Source organism: Gadus chalcogrammus, chromosome 1, assembly GCF_026213295.1.
Source record: "Gadus chalcogrammus isolate NIFS_2021 chromosome 1, NIFS_Gcha_1.0, whole genome shotgun sequence".
In the NCBI taxonomy this organism is placed as follows: domain Eukaryota; kingdom Metazoa; phylum Chordata; class Actinopteri; order Gadiformes; family Gadidae; genus Gadus; species Gadus chalcogrammus.
This window is the reverse complement of record NC_079412.1, coordinates 8,726,218-8,746,217: the sequence shown is the minus strand read 5'-3', so window position 1 is coordinate 8,746,217 and position 20,000 is coordinate 8,726,218. Positions and strand designations below refer to the sequence as shown.

The 20,000-nt window shown below is 45.2% G+C and overlaps 1 protein-coding gene across 1 annotated transcript; it reads right to left on the bottom strand.

Annotated features, from left to right (window-relative positions):
- Positions 1 to 10,521: 10,521 nt before the first annotated feature.
- On the bottom strand, positions 10,522 to 19,994 carry LOC130390747 (sortilin-related receptor-like). The gene is made up of 13 exons (XM_056600860.1): positions 19,989 to 19,994; positions 19,452 to 19,556; positions 18,512 to 18,578; positions 17,938 to 18,020; positions 17,470 to 17,560; positions 16,601 to 16,791; positions 16,370 to 16,495; positions 15,777 to 15,941; positions 15,175 to 15,349; positions 14,342 to 14,448; positions 11,982 to 12,170; positions 11,145 to 11,354; positions 10,522 to 10,538 (listed from the first exon to the last, which is right to left on the bottom strand). The coding sequence occupies exons 2-12, from the start codon at positions 19,458 to 19,460 to the stop codon at positions 11,145 to 11,147; spliced, it is 1,413 nt and encodes a 470-aa protein (XP_056456835.1). The 5' UTR covers positions 19,461 to 19,556; positions 19,989 to 19,994; the 3' UTR covers positions 10,522 to 10,538.
- Between the last annotated feature and the right edge of the window lie 6 nt (positions 19,995 to 20,000).

Sequence of the window (20,000 nt, the reverse complement as noted above, 5' to 3'; positions counted from 1 at the left end):
TCCAGGGGGGTGCGAGGGGGCTAACGCGCAGGGAAGGAAATCATCTCCCGAGCGCAGAGCTCCTCGGCTCCTCTCCATCCTAAGGATGGAGAAAAGCGGAGGGCTTGTGATTCAGATGTTCAGTAAATATTACATTACAGTATCAAATCAAATAGCATGTCCGGTCCCTGGGGCTTGTCCGAAATGGATCCCAGTGTCGCTGCCCCTCCAAAATAATAGTTATGCTACGTTAAAACATTTGGGCAAAAACCGTTAGGATTATTTGTGAATCCATTGACTTTTTTAGATTTGGTTTAATGATGGCTTACATGTTATTTCTTGCTTCTCAATAAAACAAATTTGTGAAAAAACAAAAGCCCTGCCTATTGATTAACAATGTTCATAGCCTTGTTTTGTGGAATGTATCGCTCAGCTTCAAGCATTCTGTTTCTACACAAATATGTTTCCTTTCTCCCTCTGCTGGCAAAGCTGACAAACCACAGCCCTTTGCAAAGTAAAACAGTTAATTGCATAATAAAATCCATTACAACTACATTTTAACACGCAACTCTATATTTACCATACAATTTACAACATACAGACCTGGTGTTGCAGATTGAGGCTGTCCATAAATCAGAGTAAACACAGATAATACATTTTAGAAAAAAGGTGTCCTAAGAAGAGAGAAAATCTTTACTTTTTCTGATAAGCCATTAGAAAATACATCTGTTTAAAAATATTTAGGATTTCCACTTGATGAATTTATGAATTATGAAAATGGAATTAAACTCCTGACTGATTCAGCTGGCAGAGCTTTGGGTTCCTTTGTTAACAAGTTAAAAATATATAAAGACCTTGGTTATGGGGATTTAAAGAAAGAAGTATTTCAGATGCAATACAAAACAGAGCTATACGTTGTTTTCTGGGTATTTATATGTTTCCTCTTTGGCTGCTCAGGGAGACATGGGTGGGATTCCTGGTACAATAAGAAGAAAGTGTGATATGATTAGACTGTGGAATCGTTTTATTAATATGTCAGATGACAGGATCAATAAGAAGGTTTTCCTTTGGAGTAAAGTCCAGAACTCTCCATGGGCCAGAGATTCATGCTGTCTTTGAAGAAGCCGATTTTCAGTACATCTATAGAAATAATTGATCATGCAGCATTTAAACAAAATTAGAAAAAAGTTACTTGTCAGGTTCGATGAAAATTTTTGAAATTATATAATGTTAAAACCGAAATTACGGACATATGTCCAAATCAAGCATAATTATGATTTGAGGTCAGCAGATTTAAGGTTCACTTTGTGAACATTGTGATTTACAAGAAGTGGAGAATTAATCTCATTTCCTTTTACACTGTCCCTTCTAGGATGAACTAAGAATACCTTTTGTAAATGAACTGTTTGCTCAAAACCCTGAAATATTTTGGAGCAATGATGATGTCAGGATGGAATATTTGTTTACCTTCAATGTTTATAAGTTTGCCTCTTTTGTTACTAAAGCCTGAATGAAACGTCAGGATGGTTTATATCGTTAATGTAAGTTTTGGTTAGCATCTACTTTTGGTTTTTGGTCTGTCTATGTTTTATAATGGTGTCTTGTAAGCCCTTGTGGGCTGGGCATGCTGTTGCATGACACAATAATAATAAAAAATGTGTTGATTTTACTGAATTTAATGAACACATCGTTTTTCTACTGAATTCCTTAAATTATAGGCTGACCACTTAATCACCATTCTGTATTCTAATAGTAATATGTAACCTTACAACCACTGGAAGAGATCTTAACCCCAGGCTGCTCTAGACTACAGCAAGCATATCCGACTCTGGAACCTGACCTAACAGAAGTGACGCTGAAGAACTAATTGCATTTTAAAGTGTGAATAAATCCAATTGACACTCTGAAGGCTGGAAAACTTTTTTTTTTGTTCCAATTCACTGCGCAATTGAGGACATAATCACCAAAAACGAATCTTTCCCCCATCTATTCCTATATATTTAATAATATACATAAAACCTAAAGTGCAGGAGAACCCCTGGAAGAAAATCAATGAATTGAAATTAATTTGCTACAAAACTCCAAGATAGGATTACCAATGAAATTGTCCAGTGACAATGGTTCAAATTGTGTGATCCAACCGTATTTCCAATGTATAGGAGTTTACCTACCATTGTGCGTTCCACTCCCAAAAGCTGGGGCAGTAGAGAGGGAGAATGGTACCCTAAAGAAACTGGCCAATCCAAATGCAGACACAGGTATTTCTTGGTTAAAGGTCTCACCACTAGTCCTCCTGGCAATGAGGGGATGCACCTGAGCAAAGGTAGGCCTGTCCCCCCTAGGTCCTGATGAGACCGCAAATGGGGACAATTCAACGACACAGCAGCAATATGAACTGCTTGGAACTCACAAAGGGGGTTTGGACCATTACAGGTCCTGCTGTTCAGCTGGCTGGCTGTCAAGGATGGATATTGTGCAGTGGACCGTTGCAGAAAGATCGCCAATGAAAACATTGGAAGTGACACTTTGATGCTCAGTGTAGCGCCCGGGTCACACCAATGGGCGAAAGGGTCAAGCCAGAAGTGCTGGAAGCATTCAGACTTTTTCAGTATTCATCAACCCCACCAGCAAACTTTAGTAGGGGAATTATAAGATTCAGATGTTCAAATCATAGCTGCATAGGCCCAGGTATGATATATATTCCCTCCCAAGTTGTGGGGGCAGTCTTGGTTTGCGTCCCAAGTCATAGCGTGTCTGGTATAGCCCCCTGGTAGAAGACCTACCTCTAAATTAGGCCCAGCTCCAGCGCATCAACGTCTAATGAAACGTTGTATGAAATGACATATGTGACGTGATTCACATTAACTTTAGGGCCACACAGGGGAAGCACCTGCCATTTGTAAATGTTTGAGGCCCAGCTCTCAATCCTTCCCCAGCCTGATTCACATATTCATAGTGCGGAATTCACCGTGAGGATTATTTTGTCCTTCAGAACCACTAATTTTTCCAAACTAAATGTTCCCTTATGACATGTACAACAATGTTGCTCTCTGGGCTGAGGTCTGACAGACGCAACATGAAGTTACAACGTCTACCTTAGTCAGCAACATCACTCTGTATTGTCAAAAGCATTAATCTTACGGATAAGGTGGTCATTGCATTGGAAGAAGTGACCAAAATCTCCCTCCGGAACAGAACGGCCCTTGATATTATTGTGTGTTTGAGAAAGCGGAACCGACGGTTGCCTGTGTGTTCACTTGGCTAACCAATAACCAATCTCTTGAGAATTATCATAAAGAGAACAAAAAGGCCATTGATGAATTCCGCAAAATTCCTTGCTGGAACATCCAGAGTGTGCAGTAGGTTGGTTCATCGGCTGGGAACTGCAACTGCCCAATGGAGCAGTGAGGAGGATAAGTGCCAATAGAGACCCATTTCTATTTCTAAGTGTTTGAATTAATATTTTTTGGCACTTTAAGGAAATTGTTTAATCCCACATTGTGTGATCATTTGTTACCTTGATTTGCAGCCTGTAACAGGTAAGGTTAGGGGGAAGAGGAGCATGTAACATTTTACATTAAGAGGAGGAGGAGCATGTAACAGGTAATGCTAGAAGGAGGAGGAGCCTGTAACAGGTTACGTTAAGGGGAGGAGAAGCCTGTAAGAGGTAATGTTAAGGGGAGGAGGAGCCTGTAACAGGTTACATTAAGGGGAGGAGGAGCCTGTAACAGGTTACATTACGGGGAGGAGGAGCCTGTAACAGGTTATGTTAAGGGGAGCAGAAGCCTGTAACAGGTAATGTTAAGGGGAGGGGGAGCCTGTAACAGGTTACATTAAGGGGAGGAGGAGCCTGTAACAGGTTACATTACGGGAGGAGGAGCCTGTAACAGGTTACGTTAAGGGAGCAGAAGCCTGTAACAGGTAATGTTAAGGGGAGGAGGAGCCTGTAACAGGTTACGTTAAGGGGAGGAGGAACCTGTTACTGGTCACGTTAAGGGGAGGATCCTGTAACAGGTTACATTGAAGGGAGGAGGAGCCTGTAACAGGTTACATTAAGGGGAAGAGGTGCCTGTAACAGTTTACATTAAGGGGAGGAGGAGCCTGTAACATGCGTATGTTGGCCATCGCCCAATTTTCAAACACACAGTAGAATCAGTTTTACGATTGATTCAGCAAAGAATACAATAAAGACCATGGAAATGTAACTCTTATTTGTTATCCAAATAATTAGTTACCACATGGTGGTAACAATTTACCACCATCGTCCTGTGTACCACATGGTTAATACAATGTTTCCCAATAAATGTTTCCGAGGAGTGTATGATTGATCCATGAACGATTCGTTCTCTTTGAACAAATCTTTTGTGTGATCCGTTACGTACGATCCGTATCTGCGAGTTGAATCATTTCGTTCTTGATTTTGTGCATGGTCATTTTATAGGGACCTGTTTCCTGAGTGGTGCTTTGATGTGCTTCCTAAAGTCCATCCTCAGACACATCTTTTCTCCATGTACCAAAATAAACCAATATGTTGATTATGAAAACGAGAATGTTGGCTGTATTGTTTGTCTACTTGTCTGCTTAAAAACACATTTTAACATAGGCCTATACCTTCTTCACTGTATGACCGTATATAATCCAGTATATGAGCGACTGCATTAGACGACCGTATGTGACACGCATTATTTATATGGTCCGATACATACAATCTATAGGCCTATCTGGGATTGTTCTTTCGTTCAATTCATCCTTTGCAGTCACGTGACTACCATGGCTACCTGGAGGGCAACACACGCCGACAAAAAGGAAACGAACAGCGGCCAGCCAGGGGAATTTCAGCCTTGCAGATTTCCAATAGGCCTACTACAATCAATCAACTATTTAGACCATAAATGTTCAAATTAGATATCAAGAAAAGATAAACATACGCGGAACTTGTGATCCACACACAGCACACGCTGATGTGTTCATTACTTTGAAGTTGGCAACGTCTTGACCAGACGTGGAGTTTGGAGATATTTACATTTATCTTATAGAGAATCCTTCACCTTATACCGCACAAAAAATGAAAGCCTAAAAAAGTACGGATGGCTAACTTTTTTTCAAGAGTGGGTTGATTAACAACATTAATGATTAACAACCAAGCCCTGATTGCAAGTGGTTTCCAACCATTCTCAATTGTGGAGGACAAGGGATTCAGAAGTTTCACACAGGCTCTCAATTATGGAGTCAGTTTCCTGCCATAATTCAAACCTGAAAAAAAAAGTTTCAAAGGCTTGTAAGTCTGGGTTTGAAAACTCAACACCTTGTAAAAAGGGTTTTGCAACACTGAAAAAGAGATTATAACCTGAAAAAAACTAAAACTAAAATTCAAACATCTGTAAACATGATTTTGTGTTCTATTTTATCTTCTTCATCATTTTCAGCAACACATTTTCAAAGTTCAAACAATTTCACCAGCGCATTTGCAGAGTTTCAAATCTGGCACTGTTCTAACGGTGTATTTCATTGTTGCCCGGTTTTGAAACCTTGTAAATGGGATTCTGCAAACAGGTGTTCATACATTGAGAAATACGTTTTGAAAGGTTGAATATTTAGTTTTAAAAACGTGTACGTTTACGACATTGCAACGTATTTTTTCAGAACTGACTTTTCAGCACTGACTTTTCAGAGATTTGAGCGCAAGCTTTGAGTCACGTGAATATTGGCAGTGTTCTGACGCCACTCGTTTTGAAACTCCTGACCGTCGAATCTGAAAACGTTCCTGGGGGCGGGACCATTTAGCTCTAAACCTATTGGTTGCTCTCGGCTGACGTACATTCCAATCACATGTGCCGTTCACCGGGCTGTTCGTGATTGACAGTGCTCTGCCGATGACACGAATAACAACGGGTTGATTTCGCGGTTGATTTTCATTTCCATTTTCTGGAACCAGAGTCTCATCTCCATAGGACGCGACTAGCAAGGACGCGTCCTAGCAAGGCTGCAGCCTTCACTTTGGGAAACAGCCATGGTTCCAGAAAATGGAAATCAAAATCAACCGCGAAAGTCGCTTGTTATTTGTGTAATCGGCAGAGCACTGTCAATCACGCACAGCCCGGAACGGCACATGTGATTGGAATGTACGTCAGCCGAGAGCAACCAATAGGTTTAGAGCTAAATGGTCCGGCCCCCAGGAACGTTTTCAGATTCGACTGTCAGGAGTTTCAAAACGAGTGGCGTCAGAACACTGCCAATATTCACGTGACTCAAAGCTTGCGCCTGTGTGGTCAAATCTCTGAAAAGTTGGTGCTGAAAAGTCAGTTCTGAAAAAAGACGTTGTAATGTCGTTAACGTACACCTTTACAAGTTTTTAAAACTAAATATTCAACCTTTCAAAACGTATTTCTCAATGTATGAACACCTGTTTGCAGAATCCCATTTACAAGGTTTCAAAACCGGGCAACAATGAAATACACTGTTAGAACAGTGCCAGATTTGAAACTCTGCAAATGCGCTGGTGAAATTGTTTGAACTTTGAAAATGTGTTGGTGAAAATGATGAAGAAGATAAAATAGAACACAAAATCATGTTTACAGATGTTTTAATTTTAGTTTTAGTTTTTTTCAGGTTATAATCTCTTTTTTCAGTGTTGCAAAACCTTTATTACAAGGTGTTGAGTTTTCAAACCCAGACTTACAAGCCTTTGAAACTTTTTTTTTCAGGTTTGAATTATGGCAGGAAACTGACTCCATACTCAATCCTATGTATGTTCCTCCAAGCAGGTAAACACTCTCAAAAAATGATTCCAAGACTGTATGACCGTCGGAATTACGGCATGGCACCATTATAAAAGGTATACATAAGGGGTAATATGAAGAGCCGTTTGGGAGACGAAAGAGCCAGCTCTTGTTGGTGAGCCGTTCCAAGAGATCCGGCTCACTAAAAAGAGCCGAAATTCCCATCACTACAGCCTCCGCCAGTGTTGCCAGATTGGGCCATATTTCCCGCCCAATCTGGCAAAACGGGCTTTCCCCTTGACGGCAGAGGGAGGGTTATTTTCATTTTGAAATAATCGTAATTATAATATGCAATTAAACATTATATTTACTTATGGCAAATTCTAATCTTATAGACAATAATAAAACCATAACCCCGGCTTCACTCCTCGGCAGTTATTACATCCCATCGCACAGCAACTATCTGGCATATAGTTTTCACCTCAAAATACCAACTTTCATTCGTATGGTAAAACTGGCGACGTCCTGGCAGATCCTTGATTAGTTGCTACGTTGCTAGAGAACGCTGTTCTTGCCCGCCAGCCAGTCGTCGTGACGTCACTTGCAAAGTATGAATTTGCGCATCGAGCATGATCGATCCGTTTCGAAAAGATTTTCATTTGCATGAACGAGATCCAAATACCCGGTTCCAAAAGGTCTGAACTTCGCTTCACTCTGACTGCACATAAATACGTGCAGCGAGTATCACAGGGACACCTAATACACTATTGGATTTATGATTGGTGTTGGGAGTGTAATATTCAGAGTGTATGGTACCATTATATCTCCTTTCCCTAGTGTCAGGTGGTGGCCTGACTCAATAAACCGATCCCGCTCATGCATTCTCCTGATCATTCACCCCACGCTCCGTCATAGACTTCCTTTACATCTAAACTTATTGTCACGGTCAGATAACGTGTCACCCCACTCATAGCTAGTCCAATCTAAACTCACGTGCTCCTCCTGTGGTACCTGCATGCCGTAACGTCTTTTTTTTAAAGGCACAGAATGCACTTCTATCAGCTCAACAAAATAACTTGCATAAAGCGCCAAACATAATCCTTACTTAATGTGCACACCATGATTATCATAAGATACCTCACATTATTATGGGGAACAAACAACCCAGGTCAGCTTCATGTTGTAAATTTAATTTGTTACAGTCAGAAAGTGAGGAACATCTGGTGAAAATAAAACATGTTACCATAGTCATTGTAAGAACTGTAATGCAATTATTAAGTACTTGTATTGGTAGATCTGTATAAGCAACTAACCAAATGACATGGCCAGCGTCTGAAAGAAGTGGTATTGGTGCATCCCATTCAGCCGGCCAGAGTTCAGTCAGTAGTCTTACCTATTTAACTAAGGTACCTCTGTTTGTGTACCTGTGTGTGTGAGTGTACCTGTGTGTGTGTGTGTGTGTGTGTGTGTGTGTGTGTGTGTGTGTGTGTGTGTGTGTGTGTGTGTGTGTGTGTGTGTGTGTGTGTGTGTGGTGTGTGTGTGTGTACCTCCGTGTGTGTGCGTGTACCTGTGTGTGTGTGCGTGTACCTCTCTGTGTGTGTGCGTCTGTACCTGTCTGTGTGTGCGTCTGTACCTGTGTGTGTGCGTCTGTGTGTGTGTGTACCTGTGTGTGTGTGTGTACCTGTGTGTGTGTACCACTCTGTGTGCGTGTACCCGTGTGTGTGTGAGCCACTCCGTGTGAGTGTGTGCGTGTACCTCTGTGTGTGTGTGTCTGTACCTCTGTGTGTGTGTGTGTGTATGTGTGTCTGTACCTCTGTGTATGTGTGTGTGTGTGTGTACCTGTGTGTGTGTGCGTGCGTGTGTGTGTGTGTGTGTGTGTGTGTGTGTTTAATCAACAAACCAAACAGTACAAGTCCATCATGTGTTTGTAAGGCATTACGTGGCTAAAGTAAGGCTGGTTCAACCAGACACCAGCATGAAAGTCTATCGGTTTGCGCTTGAGGCTAAAGAAAATGCAACTTGGTGAGGTTATTAACCAGCGTAAAAAACAAAGATTTACCTTAAGCGTTTACTTAAAGAACTCAAGTTAGAAGCAAGAGGATCACAGGACTTAAGGGAATAAAAACAGTGTTGAAAAACAGGCCGAACGAGGGAAGCGAGGTCAATAAGATCAGCTTCGGCACGGGAACCGATGGACATTGATTTGGTTATTTTGCACAGCATGAAATCCCAGTCCGTCCACATGGGGACATGGTTAGGGGGGGCCTTCGCTCTGGGACCTCAACACTACGGACACAACCAGCATCATTCACATTTGATACATTAAGACCACACAACGCCTCAAACAATCACATCGAAAAGAAAATACATTCACGAACAGGTAAAAAAAATAAGAAAAACTGATAAAAAAAAAAGGAACAAAAACCACCAAATGAACTGGCAGAGAAGAGACTATTCAAATGGCTCAGTAGACAAAACATACACAGGCGTGCAGACATGCGGCCACTCTCAGCCAATGGGATGGAGAGGAAAAGAAAGCATTAAAAGTGGTACTCTTTCAAAGCCGTTTTTGGTATTCTCCATGTTCAATACCTAGAGGCCCCCGGGGCTATCACTGGAGGGGCCTGGGCCCTCACTGCAGGGGCACCGCTACTGGCTTTGCCATTGTTGATTTATCCTGGATTATTTTATAGATTTTTTGCAGCGAGGGAATGGCGTCTTCACTTTGACGACGATCCCCCACAATTCCCTGAGTCCCCCCCCCCCCCCAAATGGAGGAGCCCCCACCCCTCCAACAACGCCCAGGGCCTAGGGCCAGCAGGGTTCCCCATGGTGCAGCGCTACACCACGGGGCGGAGTGGGGCTGCTGTTCTCCTGTCTACAACGAAGCCATTCAGGTCATTCATTGGCCTTCTTTCTATTTGAGGAAGTCTTCAACAGCGTTGGGCTCAGAAGGTGGACCACGAGTGTGCCGGCGGCAAAGGAATGAGCCAAAGAGGATCTTGGACACACATGACATAACATGATGTGTCGGCCAGCCCCGTACCAGATAGGCAAACAATTAGATTCCTGCACACGGCATTTATAACAGAATCTTTCTTTTTTTTTAATTAGCAATCAAACAGAAAGGGATCATTCATGGAAAATGGACCACAAGAGAAAATGATTATGTTTCAAGACACTTGCAAGGGTGTTTTACAACAAGCAAGAGATACATTAGTTGGCATGGCAGGTGCTGCCCCTCCAATATACACGTAGAAAGATGTGTGGTTTCAATATACATGTGGTTTACAGTGCATGGCTAAGTTCATTTACATCTCCTTAATGTCTTTATGTGTCTTGTGTGAGCGTTTGCGGATGTTTTCATAGTTTCATTATTAGTTGTTTTTTTCGTTGTACCGTTCCATCCAAGGATATATTGGCTTAAAGCAGGGACAGCTCCTATGGACAGTGAGTTTGCATTAAGAGACCGTTTCCCTTTACATGGCGTGACTGCGAACTCACATCCTTCACAGTTTGCCTTCAGTGTTAACCACCCTCCCTATCCCATCGACCCCATAAATATACATACATTTCCTTATATTCATACGTATCTCATGTTTTAAAAAAATAAGTTATTGCGCATCCAAAAAAGTGCAATGTTACATTTGAAAATATCTCTTTCGCACCCCTCCAAGAAACCTCCATTCTGAGGGGCGGGTGTGTAGGGGGTGTTGGGGAGGGAGTGTGTGTGTGTGAGGGGGGGATGTTGGGAGGGAAGAGGGGCGTCCCCCGCTACGCGATCACCATGGGAACATCGTCGGAGAAGCCGTTGATCATCGGGGTCTTCGTCATCGTCTCCTTCATCAGGAAGAACAAACAGAGAGGCATTTAGCAGTATGCCAAGTCATGCAGTCATTGGTCCACTTCAACATGGGGGATGGACCATGTGGAGAAGGACACTGAAAACGAAAAAAGAGCCAACTGCATTGTATGAACTCCTTCCTACTGGGCTGAGCAGGGCTCCAACACCACAATAAGATGGGCTTGGTAGATCTTAGGAGATGCTGAGGCCGCTCCCTGAACAGCAGAGACTAAGGATCTGATTGGGGACTGGTCAAGGAAGCAGGGGAGCTCCAACATCACATATTACATATTACCTGCATCACCTCAGACCGAGGAGGGAAAGGTTTTCACGGACAGTCCTGCTACCCTTCTACACTGCTGCATTGCAGAGGTTCTTGAGAGGAAGCTCTGCACTGCAGGGAAAACTTAGACGATTGTGTTCAGTCTGACTCCCGCGATTGGCTCCTGTGATTGCTAGTAGCCCTCAGACAACAAGCTCCTGCTCCTCCACGCCACTCACGTCTTATTGAAAGCGACCGTGTAGTTGGCCGCATCGTGCCAGTCTTTTGTGTGAATAATGTATATCTATATAGATATACATCCTAATAAATAAACCCTTACCTAGATCGTCCCCGGAGGAGAAGATGGCCGAGCCCAGGCGGGAGTTGTAGTGGGAGTTGGCGAAGTTGGTGAAGTTGTTCTGCAGCCGTCGGTGGCGCATGTAGAGTGCCAGCAGTCCGCCGCAAGCCCCCAGCAGCAGCAGGAACAGGACGGGCACCACCACCACCGCCACGTCCTCCGACGGGCCCTCAACCCTCTCCGCCAGGGCCCCTGGAACACACGCGGTTAAAGCTCTGCGCGCACAACCACGTCTTCTGTGGTGTTGCATGATGAATAATATCAGGCTTAAAAGTATCACAGGAACGATACAATGGTTTCACTAGTTCATGGATATCTAATCACCTAATCCACATGGCGGTCCCAATATGCTAGTACTCTTGATTCATCTAAGGTAATAACCCTTTCAAACATACACTGCAGGCCGGACATTCTCCGGATTATACCCGGAGGGGCTGCATTTCTTGTCATGACAAAAATGTCCTGAGACAAAGTGACTGAAATGGTTTAAAATCATTCCATGTCGTACAATGACTTGATGAAATCATCTTCTGAAATGCCCATCTAGCCCCTCGCTAATTAGTTCATCTTGTATAAAATATATCAGTCAAAATACGATACATCTGTGAGGTCTCCTCCCAGACGTTACATGCAACCGTTAACCAGTCCATAAAAGATTCATGGGTACAGAACTTTTGTCCATTGCTTTCATGCAAAACATGTTGCTGATATATTTACTGTCAAATGAAATGCAGTCAATTCAGTGAATTCCTGGACACTCTGCAAAGTTCAGCGATGGACTGGTTAACACCCAGCAACAAGGGGCAGCTGCGGCGGTACCTTTGCCCAGCTGGTCATAAAGGAGCAGGGCTCCCCACACAGCTGTCCGCCCAGCAGGCAGCGCGCCTGCACAGAAAAGCTGTAGTTGTGCCCGGCCAGCAGGCGGTTGATACGGAAGAAAGTCTCTGTGGTGTTGCCCAGGAACATGGTCTGGTTGCTCACGCTGTCGTACATGTGCACCTCGTAGCCCTGTGGGGGGAGGGAGAAAGATAAAGAGAGAAAGATAGACGAAGAGAGAGAATGAGAGAGAGCGAGAGAGATCAACATATTCAATCAAAGTAGATGATTGCGTCTATAGTATAACAGAGGGATGCAAAACTCGGCATAGAACAACCAGGCATAAATTATGTGCTATTACAGTGGTTCTCAACCTTTTTTGAGCAAACGTCCCCCTGACCTTACCCTGATCCTCTGTGCCCCCTCCCCCCGTTAAAAAAAAATAAATAAACTAACAACCCCACTCGTGTTATATTGCTTAAAGTTGTCAATGCATCGTTTTTCATTGATTTTGCGTTGGTCACTAATAGCAATGAATGCCCTCTGATTCGGTTTTGGTGCAAAAAATATGAATGAATATTCATGACATGCAAATGTCTCAACTCTGATTGGCTAACAGCACTGTCCATCATTGTAATAAACCCAATTAAACTTCCAGAGAGACAGAGAGAGACAGAGAGAGAGAGAGAGAGAGAGAGAGACAGAGAGAGAGGGAGAGACAGAGACAGAGAGAGAGAGACCTTGGGCACCGCGACCACTCCCGCGACTCCCTCCGTGCCCCGGGAACGAATGGCCCGGGAACCACGGGCACCGTGGCCCGGGCAACGCGGACACCGCGAAAACAGATCGCGGGCAGAGGTCTAATTAGGCCAATATATTTTGTATTTGAAATGCAACGGTCTATTCATGGAAACTACACTCAGAGCAGCTGGAACTGAACAACAGCAAGAGGAAGGAGGAATACGGGCGATGAAACTAAATCTGATATTTTTTTCTTGCTATCGGCCAAGAAACCATGTGCTATTAGGTGCACCTTCCAGCCCAAGCTTCTTACAACATTGTGAGTCCATGCATTCTTAGCACATGTGTAAGGTGATTATCAATGGAACCGCCCATGCTAGAAATACATACACTGACAATTTGTTGGTAATTGGCTTGTCCTAGCCTTGATTTCCAGTCTCACTTGTGACACTTTCGTTCTGCAATAAAGCCGCCCTGGAGGAAGCCTCAAAGGAGCTGTGTGGGTGATAGAACCAATAATCACTGATAAGGCGCCCCCCGCTCCTTCGACTCCCTCCCCCCCTCCTCCCCACACGGCGCTCCAGTGGGCATCCCCGCGCCCTGGAGGCGAGCGCCAGAGTGTCTTCATTTGAACCGTATTGTCATCTGATGACACGTACCTCAATATGAAGAGGCAGAGAAGAAAGCCCTCAGGGTCACAACATAGAAAAAGAAAGATTGGGAAGGAGAAAGGGTGCGCAGGGATGAAAGAAAGCTTTTCAAAGTGGTTGAAAGACAGTCGTTTTTATGTCAGTGTATCAAGAGGAGGCTTGTAAATATTCAGGTTAGCTAAATCTACTACTAGTAAAACAACAGGTTACTGTTGTCTTGCAACTGTGTACTGATCAGAATGGAGCCTACAATATAACGGATCATAACAAGAAAAATAAAGGAACTTGTTTGTGGTTATTTTGTTTTACTTCAATCTCAATGCAAGTCTTTGTTTTATGTCAATAGACCCAGTAAAAACGGAGTTATAAAGTTGATACTTTATAACTCTGTAATAATCCAAAAGTTAATAAGTTAATCATTAAAAAAAAGAAAAGATTATTACCGTATCTGAATCGAGACTGAATCGTTCTACACAGTATTGCGATGCATCAAAGAATCGATTATTTTTCCCACCCCTATTGGTTACTGTACTCCAACAGTTCTAACAGAGTCTATTGTTTTGTCTCTTTCAAAGATACTGAAGCACCATGAAACAAGGGGTTACCACATAAATGCTTATCTGATGTGGAAAGAATTGGCATCCCGCTTATGCCTAGGTAAAACTATTGATAGCGACTGCATACTCTTCCTTGCAGAAAGAAACCTGCCACCGAGGGGGACAAAATGTACAGTTAGGAAATCCTAGAAAGGGACATTTTCTGGGTATCCTTGATCTCATAGCACGGTATGATGTTACACTGGGAGAGCATCTTAGAAAGGCGGCCTCTAAAAAAACACTGGATATCTGTCCTGGTGCACTCAAAAGGAATTTTTTGATTCAATATCAGTGTGTGTTTTAGGTCAAATTTGTGCCCAGATCAAAGAGGGGGGGGGGGGGGGGGGCTGCTATGTGTCTGCATGCGTGTCCTCACCCGGCTCTCGTTGAAACCCTTCTCCTTGACGGCCAGACTCTTCCACAGCAGGAACACGTGGTCCTTCTCGCTGATGATCTTCAGGGCGTCAGGCGCTGGCAGAGCCACTGAAGAACCGGAGAAAAAAAGAGAAAGAGAAAAAAAAGAAGAGTGCAATCTAGGTTTACTGAAACTAGACACGTCGAAATGTGGTCTGTTGTTACATTATGTGTGGCTGCATTAGCCGGCTAACTCCAGGAAGCCTTACACGCAAACATGAGTTAAGTCCGTGGACCACGAAGCAGACTTGTGAATGATTGAATGATGTTGGCTAATTAGAATAATTATTTACTCATAACTAATGCTCATAGCCATTATTCACTCAATATAAAAATGTAATTGGTCCTGCACATCTGAGGAGTTAGCGTCATTTATGATCATGGTTCATGAGAATCTCTTCTTTTTTTTTTCGAAAAACTTAGAGGGACAGAAAAATGGGCAGAAGCTGAGGCCACAGGCACCTGGGGCGGAAGCTGAGGCCGTGAGAGCTGAAGCCACAGGCACCTGGGGCGGAAGCTGAGGCCGTGAGAGCTGAGGCCACAGGCACCTGGGGCGAAAGCTGAGGCCACAGGCAACCTGTGGTGAGCGTCCCCAAAGGTAGCAGTTTCAAACCATGAATGCCGCCTGCTATTTCGTAACTCTGCTTATCTCTCTACCGCTCTGCGATATTTATCTTACATCGATATTCTGCTTGAAGATATCGAGATACGACTTTTGGTCCGTATCGCCCAGCCCCAGCCTTAGGCTGCGAGCGTGAGACTACAGGAAGCTGTGGTGAGAGCTGAGGCAGGTACCTGTGGTGAGCGTGAGGCTGGCCTCCTTGCTCATGTTGCGCAGGCGGACGGTCACGCTGTAGCGGCCGCCCGGCTCCAGGCCCTTCAGCAAGTACTCCACCGTGTTGTTGCTGCTGCTCAGCTTGTAGTCCAGCTCCGCCTTGCGGACCACGTCGCGCACGTGGACCACGTAGGTCTGACAGACACACACACACACACACACACACACCACACACACACACACACACACACACACACACACACACACACACACACACACACACACACACACACACACACACACACACACACGTTCTATAAGCGACCAAAATGACAATGCATATGAAAGTGAAATATCCCCCATTTGAGGAGCCTTGCCATGGTTGAGAGAGCTTCTCAAACTCTTAGAAAGGGCACTTAGATCGATATGACATGACGACACTTGTTGTGATATAAGTAGGGAAGCCTGACAATATCAACAATAAACCTGACAATGACAATATCTCTAAACGACCAACAAATAAACTGAATGAAAAGGCTTAAAGATTATCGACGTATTTGCAACTATGATCAGCGGATCATCCACGCACAACAACCGGCTGAAGCCCCGTGTGCGTGCGTACCAGGGGGGAGGCGGGGGAGTCGTAGGGGGGCTGCCACTTCAGGGTGGTCCTGGTCTGCCCCACCTGCACCCGGTGGAGGTTCCTGGGGGGCAGTCTCTCGCTGGGGATCATCCTGACCACGGCGAAGGCTGACGGCGGACCCAGGTACGGGGAGACGGCCCGGACCTGGGCAGGACGTAACAAACGTTGTGGTCTAGGACGTAACACACATTATGGTCTAGGACGTAACACACATTATGGTCTAGGACGTAACACACATTATGGTCTAGGACGTAACACACATTATGGTCTAGGACGTAACACACATTATGGTCTAGGACGTAACACACATTATGGTCTAGGACGCAACACACATTATGGACGTAACAAAAGCTTATGCGTGTCCGACACAAGAGCACACACAATCTTATTTTGTGCCGTATTATATGATAGCTTACTGCGACAAGTACATTTACCTTTTCAATTATATAATTAACTATAAAAGAAAAAGCAAATAATAATGAGTTAGTCATTAGCTCTACATTATAGCCTGTGGTACAACATCCACAGGCCTTCGTGCTGCCAGACTCCTCCTGTCCATTTGACCCACTGACCAGGAAGAGGTACTGCTCGTCGGGCTCCACCTGGACCGTGGTCTGGCCGGCCGCCCCACTGCCGCTGGCGCTGCGGGGGCTACGGTACAGGTCCAGGAACGAGGTGGCGTAGAATATACCGTACACCTGCAACACACACACAAATGAGTGAAGAGTCCCAGCTGTATTGATCAACGATATTAGCGCCACTAAGCTGGCGGTGAGGTGGGTGCGGGGGGCCGCGTGCTGCACCTGGGCCGGCAGGCCGGCGGTGGTCCAGCTGCAGTCCACGCTGGTCTGGTTCAGGGCCCGGGCTTTGAGCAGGGGGGCCTCGGGCTGGGTGCCGGTGGTCTGCTGGCGGGAGAGTGCGGTGGGGCTGTCCCCCACGACCGTGTGCGCCCACACCGCCACCTCGTACACTGTCCCCGCCGTCAGGTTGGCCGCTGCACGGGAGGAGTCATGCAAGAGTCGGATGACCATCACACACCTCTGACACTCTGGGGGGGGGGGGGCTGACTCCTAGCTCACAGACTGAGACCAGACTGGGCCTCTGCCAGGGGGCTTCAATGAGCCTGAGTAAAACACCGTGTGTAGAACATCGTCAGGAGCTCATCGTGGACTGAGCCCAGACCGCCATCAACAGTCATGGTGATCTATGGAACCACGGAAAGTGGAATGGAAACACTTTCTTTACGCCTTCCTGCAGCCTCAAGCCTTTCTTTACCTTCTGAATAGGGCATAGGTTTGAAGTAAGCCTATCTGCGGACACAGTGCTACAGTAGACCCCACTACACTCCCACTGAGCAGAGCCGCTCCAAGCGAGGCTGCAGTCTCAGGACCGCACCCAGCGGTTTCTGATTGTCTTTATTCTTTCCTTCACCACTTTACGGTTAGGGTTAGGGTTAGGGTTAGGGTTAGCCGGGGAGGAGAGCCATTTTTGCTAGGACGGCGTTGCAAATAACACTGAGTTAAGGGTCCAAATTATACTGAGGTTAAGGTCCTAATTACACTTCGGTAAACGAGCCCTGGCTGGAACCCAGCTGGATCTGCCCTGAAACCAAGGCATCCATATGTGTGAACGCACGTTGGAGCTTAGATATCTGAAACCAAGGCATCCCTACCACGGAGGATCCCCTTCTGGACCGTGTAGTTCCTGCTCTCCTTGACGTGGGAGTCGAAGAGCCAGGACAGCACCACCATGTAGTGCTTCACCTAGTTAGAAAGATATTGGATGATTAACATACTCCCGCTCTAGTGCTGGGAACCACAGAGCCCAGTCCGAGTCCCAATGGGGCTGGTGGTGAGTCCCAGCACAGGGATATGTCTCTGGGCTGCCCACCCTGGGCCAAGACTGATCCACACAGAGGTAGTCCCGTCAGCATGGGAGGTTAGGGTTAGCTCTAGGCCTGATGAGATGGTGAACGCACCGTCCCGTAGTAGGCTCCATAGAGTCTGTTTGCTCATTGGAGCCATGTGACAGGGCAGCTGGCCAATCATACCTCATCACTATGAAGCGGTTTCGAATGAACAGAAGCAGCCCACCCGCGTCCCTCCCCAACACCCCAAGTGTGACCCTTCAGGCCTCTGACCTCGTTCTGGGAGTTGAAGCTGAACGACAGGCTGATGGAGTCGTTGGTGATGGTGTCAGCGATGACGGAGGGTGGAGGCAGCGCTAAAGGGAGGAGGGTGTGGGAGAGGAAGAGAGAGAGGGAGGAAGAGTTTCTCAACGTTAGGTCTGCATCCTTTCTTCAGAGGTTGTTTTAAATGTGCATCTCTTATGTCATGCCGCTGTCATGCACTGCTGAGACGTCCTAATTTCACATGTTCAGAATAGATAGATCCTATGTTAAGGGTGCAGTAAGAAGGATTTAAGAGCTGTAATTTGTATCTCATTTGGTAGAAGTGGATGAGGTGTGCTGGGACAATATCCGTCTGAGAAGACAGAGCTTCCTGTTCACAGCCTGGTCAGCGATGCTGGCTCACTTCTGACCAATCAGGGCATCTCATCCCTCATCTTACCTGTCAATCACAGATGCTTGAATACAACCAACCCTCAATGGAGCAGTAATGTAGGGAGCAGAGAGGGAGGGATGATGCTCTCTTGGGCTCTACCTCTTAACATCTCATTACACTCAGCTTTACACTCAGGGTTTTGGTTCTAACCTTTCTTTGGTGTGATGGATTTGACCTCACTCCAGTTGCCCACACCTCGACTGGTCACGGCTGCCACCTGGGAGCGATCACAGCGTTGGAAACAAAGACGCCAGCCGTTACAACCAAAATCGTCAACCAAGACGTTTATATATAGTCTCAATGCAGCGATAACCTCAACGTATTCTGACTACATTAAGTTGAATCACAGACACCGTACTCAGATATGATATTACTGTTAAAAGAGCCAGTGAACAACCTGGTTCAGCTGGAGTGCAACAAGTTCAGACTTAAGGGCCAAACCTCAGTAGGTTTGGCCTGAGAGTTCTATTAATCACAAGATGGCGGGGGGAGGGTTATTATTGATCTAAAGTTATTAAGCCCATGGTGACAGGACATATTTGAGATAAAGAGTTGGAAAAATGCAATCAGTATGTTTCATGTATTCCTTTAACAAATATTTATAAATATTTCCATCAATGCTTGATGAGGAAGTAACCCAATTACAACTACACGACCACTCTGCTGATAGTATCACAGATGAGGCAGCTCTCCCCTGCTGACGGGTGCACCTGTAGGCACTGTGGAAACATCCTCCAGACCAACAGAAATGCTGCACTGAGACGCCAAAGGTGAGATGTACAGTCCCAACTAGCGCTAGTCCCACCTAACACTAAAACCATGACGTCTGCAGGGTTAGCCTGCAAAAAGTGGAAGGATCCTGAGTGAACAACAGTTCGGTCAGGTGATGTTCTTTAGTGCAGAACGCCATCTGCGTTCACAGCAGAGTGAACCCGGCACGTAGTGTTCACGGGAGAATGGATAAAACCTAAGATTTGACCCCTGGTTTTATTTTAGTACGAGTGATCAAATGGCAGATTACCACGATCATATAAAACATTTAAAAAAAAGGGGGTTTGGATTCACCGGCTCTTTAGTGTGCTCTTCTTACCCTGAACATGTACTGCGTGCTTGGCACTAGCGTGGTCACAATGGCCCTGGTGGTGGGAGTCCTCTGGTATGTCCACTCGGGGTCACTGTTCTCCTTGTAATGCACCTGCACACACACACACACACACACACACCACACACCACACACACACACACAACACACACACACACACACACACACACCACACACAAACACACACACACCACACACACACACACAAACGTTGAAGGGTTCAATGGAAGACCTTTCTCTTATCCCTCAGTCTATGCATAGCTACATTGCCGGCGTTATATATATATTATATAGGTGGCTACATGGTAATCCAATCTAATATGTATGTTTAGGGCAAGTCCCTGAATATTATATTGCTGCTTCTGAATGGTTTGTAATATTTACACTGTAACACCAAGAGTGTACACAGTTACACTCTTAGTGTAACTCACTTGATTTTACACCTTGTGTTAAGAGTAAACAACACAAGGGGCCAGCCTCTGGCTAACCAGCCCGCTGTCTAACCCTCCAGGCTGTGGGACTCACTATGTACTCCCT